The sequence below is a fragment of the Panthera onca genome, chromosome C2, assembly GCF_046562875.1.
Source record: "Panthera onca isolate mPanOnc1 chromosome C2, mPanOnc1 haplotype 2, whole genome shotgun sequence".
Classification (NCBI taxonomy): domain Eukaryota; kingdom Metazoa; phylum Chordata; class Mammalia; order Carnivora; family Felidae; genus Panthera; species Panthera onca.
Window position 1 is genome coordinate 136,961,011 of NC_138347.1, and position 8,847 is coordinate 136,969,857.

Consider the following 8,847-nt stretch of genomic DNA (forward strand, 5'->3'; position numbering starts at 1 on the left):
ATCCCCTGGCAGGAGGGCAAAAAACTAATCATTGTACCTTGTTGTTTGCTCTTTTCCTTTCAAGTAAAGAGCCCAAAGACCCTGACCAGCTTTACAGCACGCTCAAGAGCATCCTCCAGCAGGTGAAGGTGGGTGTTTTCTTTTCTTTCACCTCATGCAGATATTTTGAAATGATTTCCCACATGGAATTTCCATATTAGATACCTTACTTTTTTCTTTACTCAAGAGCCATCAAAGCGCTTGGCCCTTCATGGAACCTGTGAAGAGAACAGAAGCTCCGGGATATTATGAAGTTATAAGGTTCCCCATGGGTAATGCCATTAACATTTTCTAAGTATAGATGTAACACTCTCTGGATGGCGGTGTGGGGGACAAACGGTTGCCGAGGTTGATTTGTAATCTTCTGTGGTAGGGTAGGGTTTGTGTGATGACGGGTGGTGGGATTCCCCGTCCCCGCGGAGGGCCAGTGACGTAGAGCAGCGTGATAAAGGAGACGTGGGTGGCTGTGTTCAGGAGACATGCTTGCACCTTTCAGAGCTGCACCCGACAGCACTCGATGCAGAAAGCCCACGCGGGGAACTGCACTCAGCACTAGATGTGAAAGCTGGCTGTGTGGACACAGCCTTGTTTATACTCCCCCATTTGGTTGCAAATGGAGAAACTTCAGGTTGTCCTCTTGATATATTGTGAGCCTTTTGAGAATTTTTGAAAGCAATAAAATGAAGTTGGATTAAGCTGCTTGCCTGCTATCCTAGCAGAGGGAGAGATTCTTGATTTTCCATGTTCTTGATGGATACTATTAGTGTCCCTATTTTCACTCCTTTTTAAAGCTTTATTCCACATCCAATACCAAACAAACAAGAAATGCCTTTAGAAATGTAGAAGTGTGGGATTTGCTGCTGTACCTGCACCATGTAAATGATTAGTTGAACCAATTGAGAATCCAATTAAACTAATTTGGCATTGTGTAGATGACAGAAAACTAGCTGAAATGTTTTCTTTTCAGTCACTTGTGTGGCCATTGTTTGGGAGACAGCCTGTGTCTTCTGTCCCTTTTCCACCTGTAATCTATTCCTGGTACCAAGCAAGTATTAAAATATGAAAGGAAGAATGAAAGGGACCCATTAGCTCCCTGGCAACAGAATTATTTGTGGGTGTTTTCTATAGCCTTAATTTTCACATGAATGTGTTTTATATAGTCATAGTAATGATTTGGGTAGTCTGTACTCCTTAAAGTGGACATACATCTATATGCTTTTCTTTCCCTTTGCTTTCTGCCTTGCTTCTGTGTATTTCAGTTATGAAAACCAAAGTGTGAGGATTGACTGAGTCTAGAATTCTGTATGGAACGGTGTTTGGGGAGTCTGTATATTCTTTTCTTTTTTAAAAAAAATTTTAAGAGGTTTTATTTTTAAGTAATGTCTACACCCAACATGTGGCTCAAACTCACAACCCTGAGATCAAGAATTGCATGCTCTACTGACTGAGCCAGTGATGTGTCTCTCGGTATTTTCCATCATGTAAAAAATATGTTAAGACCAGGGTACCTGGGTGGCTCAGTTGGTTGAACATCTGACTTCAGCTCAGATCGTGATCTGGTTCGGGAGTTCAAGCCCTGCATCAGATGCTCACTGCTGTCAGCACGGGGCCCGCTTCGGATTCTCTGTCCCCCACCTCTCTCTGCCCTTCCCCTACTTGTGCTCTCTCTCTCAAAAATAAATAAACATTTAAAAAGTATATGTAAAGACCATTTGTGCCCATTTCCAAACTTAAGTTAACTGACCTCTGGAGTTAACTCCAACTGACCCTGGACCATCTCCACTCCTTTTATGAAACCCTCGTGGGAGGTTGTGTGAGTTTGGGGAGAATAATTATCTTTTAGCCCTGCTCATGTATGCTCTGAAGACCTGCAATAGTAGTTCTAGAAGGTCCTGTCTGTCATAGCCTACTCTCAGCCTGCTTTCTGGAAGTGTTTTTCCTGGTCCAGCCAAGCAAAGGGATGAGACTTTCCAGTTGGATACCGCCTGTGTGCATAGCTGAATGCTTCCGAGGGCAATATTGGCCCCATTGAGCAAGACCAGTGGTGAACTGAGGTGTGTTCTAGACAAAGAGAATTAACACAGTAAATGGTGCTCTTTAGGGGAGTAATGATATTTTTCTTGAGATGTCTTTAGGTGCTGAGTAAAATGTGTAGTCTTGCCCCTAAGATGGTCATGCCCGAAAAGATGGTCTTTTTTCTGAGGACAAGACTGACAGATCAATAATTTTACTTTCTCCCATTATTGCCTTCTTGGCTTTTTCTAAAAGCATTTCTTCTCTTTCCCCTTTGCCTTCAAAAACTCTTTTCTCCCGTATGAATGAGACCTAACCTGTGTCATTTGGGGCATCTCATTCAGAACATTGTCTGAGTAGTCTGGTTCAAGCATGTCTTCTTACCACGTGTGGATTACTAGTTAGAGTTTTCCTATTTACCCAGAACTCCCAAGTTGGTGGTGGTGGGGGATGAAAACAGAATAATTTTATGATTTCTTCCTATGTGGTATCATTGATGTGTAATCACCTTCTTTTTTGACACATGCCGTTTGGCCAACCAAGCCTCTTAGAAGGCTGGAGGAAGAAAGATGTTATTTATAACTGAATAGAATAGAAAGATGGAAAGGAAATGTACGGAGTTGGCTGTAATTATTCTGAAAGGTTCAAATACTTCTATGACTCTTGTTTTGTTCCTACTGTATTTTAGGCTCTCCCCATCTCTTCTTATCCACTCTCTTCCAAATAATAGTTTGAAAGCTTGTGGATAAACTTCTTTGTGCCATGTTTCATTCTTTTTTTTCCCTTTTTGGTTACATGTCTTTTCCTTCTAAAACATAAAATTATATCAGGTAGCGTATCTTAAGTGGTAGGCATGTGGTGGAAGGAAGGTAAACATCTAACTTACTTGGAGAGACACAGTTAATTTCATTAGTCTTTCTTCATTTACTGAGAGGACCTCTTCATCTGTCCAGTCACACTCGGGTGAGACAGCTAGTGGGGTATTTGCTGAACCTTTAGGTATCTTAACACTTGCCAGTTTTTCTCTTCTTCCAAACTGTTTTAGTGAGAGAAGAAAATTGAATGTTGAACTCAGGTTGATGACATAGCACTACCAAAGATAAGCTTTGTTTAGAGGAAATAGGCGAGAGTACATATTTCCCATTTTTTTCTTCGGTGTTTTGGTAGATTTAAGATTTTGATCTAAATGAATTTCCATTTTTGGTTGTTGTACATAATTTTATATATCTGACTAACTGATAATCCCACTGTAGTTGGTTGTAAGTTTCCTTGCCTCTGGAAAATTTGATCATATAGTGGGAATTTGGGTTATGGGTAGTCAGAGGTATTTCTTTAATAATTTTGACTTATTTTTCCATGCACAGTTAATATAATTTTTTTAATGTTTATTTTTGAGAAAGAAGCAGGGAAGGGGCGGGGGGGGGGGACAGAGGATCTGAAGCAGGCTCTGCACTCACAGCAGGGAGCCCTACATGGGGCTCGAACTCACAGACCATGAGATCATGACCTGAGCCAAAATCAGAGGTTTAACCAACTGAGCCACCCAGGTGCCCCACAGTTAATATAAGTTTTAATGATAGAACCAGACTTAGAGTCAACTAGGAACCTATCAGTAGACAAATGTTAACATCTTCTAATCTGCATGGAATTTTTTTTTTTTTAATATTTATTTATTTTTGAGAGAGAGAGAGAGAGAGAGAGAGAGCGAGCGGGGAAGGGGCAGAGAAAGAGGGAGACACAGAATTTGAAGCGGGCTCCAGGCTCTGAGCTGTCAGCAGACAACCTGACGTGGGGCTTGAACTCACGAACCGTGAGTTCATTACCTGAGCTGAGGCCGGATGCTTTACCAACTAAGCCACCAAGGCGCCCCTGCATGGAATTCTTTAAATCAGTCCTAAGAGTGGGGAGTAAACAAGCCCCATGGTATTCTTATAAGTTTAGATAAAGTACTGTTTTCATTTGTAAAATAATATAATTTAAAGGAAGTAGATATATTGGGAAAATACTATTTTACAGTAGTTTCTCAAGGCTTACTGGCTTTAGAAAAAATTTTTTGTGTGATTTTTTTTTATTGCTTGTGATTCTTATTTTGTGGATGGAGCATGAAACTAAATTAATTTGAATCTTTATATGCAAGGACACTGGTGTATCTGCAGATTTATTTATGATCAGTTTCTGTACTTTAGTTCTGTCTCTACAGCACCAAAACAACTGTGAATTTATTGAAACAAACTCAGTCTGATTGTTCGACTTAAGTAATGCAGTGATTCAGTACAAATGTCCCACCTGCTCTACTCTGTGTAGATAGAGCCTCTTCTGTGTAATTCTGAATGAATAGCTAACAGTACTTAGTTTATCATACTTATCACTGCTAATCTACTTAGCTTCCTTGTGCTGAATAGGGGATTGGGCCAGATGACTAATAATGGTCCCTTCAATGTTAAAATGCTGTGATTTTACACAAGGAACCCTCACAACAGAAACAACCTAAGATTTAGGAACTGTTTTCCTTGATCATATGAATTTCTTGTAAGCAGGGGCATTGGGGTGGTAAAAATGTAGCCAAACCAATGACATAAATTTCTCTCCCTGTCTCCCTTTTGTCAGCGAGTGTTTAAGATAGGAGTCAAAGGTTGCTAATATTTTTTTTTCCTGTGCAGATCTGAAAACCATGAGCGAACGCCTCAAGAATAGGTACTACGTGTCTAAGAAATTATTCATGGCAGATTTACAGCGAGTCTTTACCAATTGCAAAGAATACAACCCCCCTGAAAGCGAATACTACAAATGTGCCAATATCCTGGAGAAATTCTTCTTCAGTAAAATTAAGGAAGCTGGATTAATTGACAAGTGATTTTTCCCCCCTCTGCTTCTTAGAAACTCATCAAACAGTGTGCCTAAAGCAAGGTGGTTTAGTTTTATAAAGAATTGGACATAATGTATTGAAGATACTTGTAACTGTATTAATTAGCACTTTTGAAAAACAAAAAAACCTCCTCTTAGCTTTTCAGATACATATTTAAATTGAAGTCATAGAACATTTTTATTTTATGGAATAGATTTTAATCTATTTACTACTATTAAATGTAAATTTTCTATGGCATGTCCATTAGCTGAATATTCAGTAATAGATGATCAGGGGTTTCCTCAAAACCTGTGTATGAGGAAATTGCACATAGTACCAAGATTTGGGGGAATGCAGAAACTTTTCAGACCATGAATGTTTCCATTTTTTCTAATGGAATGTGAGAGTTTATTTTTATTTTATCCTGAAGGACTTTAAGGAAGGGATACATGATAAAAAGCCCGTAAAAGGTGAAATATGTGATGTTTGAAGTCTCATTGTAGACTTTTTATATATATTTTTTAAAAACACTCATCTAGATGAGGTGCTTTGAGCAGTTCTGAAAAAAATGCAGTTCCAGAAAAGCAACTGCTTTGATTCCTAAGGAAGAAATTCTAAATACTGCAAAGTTTTTTATAAGCATCTGGGTTTTTGATAATTCTGTCTACCTACAATACACTTGTGAGCGCATAACCACTATTTTAATAATTATTTTCTCTACACAAATGTGTACTATTATATTTGACTTTGCTTATGCAGGCCATAAGTTCCAAAAGGCAATCTCCTGTTGCACAAAGGCATACATTTGAGAACACTTGAGATCGAATCAATGTGCTTTAATAAGAAAAGATGCATAATCTACGTATGTATCAAATTTGGTGGATCCTTGTTCTAACTAATAAGGATTGTTTTCGTTTTCCATGAGACACACAACCCCACTGATAATGTACGATATGAACATTTTTCCTGTTGCATCTCTACATTCTGTTTATTGTCTGAGGCGAAATCAATTACCAAGATTTGCTGTCAGTATTTTATCACCTACATTGGAATACAGACCCAGGGTGATATCCCACTAAAATCCATCGTACGGACGGATTAACCTGTCTCGGGACTCCAGCTTAGCGCTTGGGTTTATTTTCTGATTAACACTACATAGAGAAGTGGGACGTCTGCCATCCCAACTCTGGGAGAACCAACTAATATCGAAACAAATGAAGGCCATTTTGATGGTCTTTGACACTAATTTTTATGATACAAATTTATAAACTGATTTTTGTAAAGGACTAAGTTTTAAAAGTGTATTTAACTTGATGGGGTTTTTTATCAGCATAAGTGAATTAAAGTGATCATTTAATCATTGTTAAAAACAGTTGCCAGAGATAATCTGCATGACAGAAAAAACCCTGCAAATGGCTGTTAAGCGGGAAGTATTGTTTTTAATAGGTAAGGGATATTCAGAATGCTCACACTGAAAAATGCCTCAACTTTTTTAAGTCTAAGAAACTGCCTCGAGTGGCATCTAGATTTCTAATGAAGAATGATGATACACTTTGGATTAAGTATCTTGGACTGGTTTTAAACAGTGCTTTGTACTGAATCTGCCGAAGCATCTGTCCAGCTTGGTATCCTGTGAAAGTTTGTTATTTTCTGGGTAGACATTCTTATAGAGTATTGTCTTTAAAATCAGATTGTCTCTTCTATATTGAAAGCATTTTTATGTTTTCTAATTTAAAAATTAATATTTTCTTATAGATATTGTGCAATAAAGCTGAAGTAGGATGTGTGGTTTTTGCAAATGCTTTAACAGCGGATAAAATTTTACATTTGTAAAATTAATATATTGTACTGGTACAACATAGTTTTAAATTATATTTTAAAAAGCTCTCAATGTGGTGTTGCGTTTTCTTCTTCTAGCCCATTAAATTCAATAGGGCGATGGTTGATGACCATCGACGAGATCCGTAATTCTGCCTTTTAGGCATTTCGTTGAAGATGTTTAGAATTGCTGCATTCGTTGTAAGTTTCATAAAAATTCACAAACCACCATTGAGATAATTCCATGAGGAGAGACACTTGTCTGGGCGTGTGTCTTTTGAGTGGTCCACTGCATTTTGCCCGCTGTCACTCATTAAACAAAGGGGAAAAAAAAAACAGTGAGAGAGGAGTGTTATTGGTTTAAAAGTTAAGTCCCTCCCCCCCCCCCCCCCCCGCCCCCAGTTTTTCTGCTTTCCATCTGCAAAAAGATGAATGAAGATGCGGGTAAAAATATAGCTGGTTCTTAGACATCTCCTAATGAGCTTCTAATTTCACTCAAAATGCTGACTGCAGGAAAGAATCCTATATCCTGTTGGGGTATGAGAAGTACTGTACCTTTTCTTACTGAATCCTGAACCAACTGAGAAGTCAAAGGAATAAGGCACATGATGGCCAAAATACCTTCATTAATAATAAAATGGATATTGAAGAATGTGGCTTATATATCTATGGAAAATGGGCTAATACTGAACCCCAGAATGTGACTGACTCGCCAGCGGCTCTGCAGACACTGCCAGCTTCCCCTCCAAGGGCAGAGCCTGTACCGTCGAGTTTAGTGCATGGCCAAGAGCAGTGGTGCTCTCTGAAGGCAGGCCAACTCCGAAGAGGCACAGGGGACGGAACAGCCAAACCGTGCAGTCCAGGGCCTTGCTGTAACTCATCGATTAGGTAAGTCCCTCCCAGGGGAGGAATGAATGAGGGGCACAGGGAGGCCAGGGGGTGATGTCTGTCCTTCCACAGGGATGCAAACATCGGGATTGGACGATAAGTCTCCTTCCCACTCCACCCCATGTCTCCGTATCAAAAATTGCTCTGAAGTTGTATTCAACACATTTAATAACTGGTTGTATTCATTAGAATAGTGAAAAGAAGACCGAGGTTTTCATATTACTTAGAAGTAAAATTTAAAATTGTGAAACCTAAGTAGAAACAAGATCAGACTGAGGTACTATGGGCAGGTTAATAATGTGTCACGTCTTTTAGCTGACGTCCTTTAGACCAATGTTGAAGAGATTCTAAGAGCTGTACAAGGAAGGGTTATTGGTGGCAGCCTATGGCCTTTTCCGTATTGTTCTGAGCTGGTCTGCTTGGGCCCTCCGGAACTAGCATTCTCCCCTTAGCACAGTAGAACCGATAGTTTGGAGGGAGAGCGTCAACAAAGTACACAGAAGATGCTGAAAGAGGGGGTGAGAGAACACCCTTAAGTGCCATGAAAAGTTCTCTACTGTAATTTATGTATACTTATGCCTTGGCTTTTTTATGGTAGTGTCTACTTTTTTGTGGAAAAAAACTAACAGAGACAAAGCCGTAGATTTTCTCTGGGTTTATTAAAAAGCGACGCAGAGAAAAGCAAGGAAAACAAAAGTCAGTCTTCCTGCTCCCTCTTGTTATTGGGAAGTCCAACACAACCTTGGCAGAATTAGTTTAAAAAGATGAGAAACAACACATCTAATTTGTGTATGTGTGTAATTTTCTGAGCTGAACCGAAGGTTGTCAGTTTTAATTTATCTAGGTTTGAAGTTCTTCAAGAACAATCCCTCACGGGGGCACCTGGGTCACTCAGTCAGTTAAGAGTCTGACTTGGGCTCCTGTCATGATCTCGTGGTTCCTGAGTTCAAGCCCTGCATCGGACTTTGCACTGGTCCTGTGAAGGCTGCTTGGAATTCTCTTTGCCCCTTTCCCAGTTAGGCTCTCTCTCTCTCTCTCAAAAGAAATAAACTTTGAAGGAAAAAAAAAAAAAGCAATCCCTTGGAGAATTTGCTAGAAGGTAAGGACCTCCTTGCACATGTTCATGCATATGCGCTTTCTGCAATACCACTTCATTTGGTTATTGGGCCCTTTCTAAAATTCACTGGTCTCTGTTCTTTTTGCTCTCTGTTAACCACCCATTTTCTGCAGTTAAGAGAGATGGG

The 8,847-nt window shown here is 39.5% G+C and overlaps 1 protein-coding gene across 4 annotated transcripts in view; it reads left to right on the plus strand.

Moving 5' to 3' along the window:
- KAT2B (lysine acetyltransferase 2B) overlaps positions 1–6,788 on the plus strand; it is a 103,965-nt gene extending 97,177 nt beyond the window's left edge. For 3 of the 4 annotated variants that reach the window (XM_060638567.3, XM_060638569.3, XM_078432400.2), the window contains 3 exons: positions 65–128; positions 227–311; positions 4,713–6,788. In XM_060638567.3, coding sequence (XP_060494550.1) covers positions 65–128; positions 227–311; positions 4,713–4,906 — 343 coding nt within the window. In that variant the 3' untranslated portion in view covers positions 4,907–6,788. The remainder of the gene's footprint in view (positions 1–64; positions 129–226; positions 312–4,712) is intronic. The other variant, XM_060638571.3, reaches the window with a different exon arrangement.
- The last annotated feature ends 2,059 nt before the right edge of the window (positions 6,789–8,847 follow it).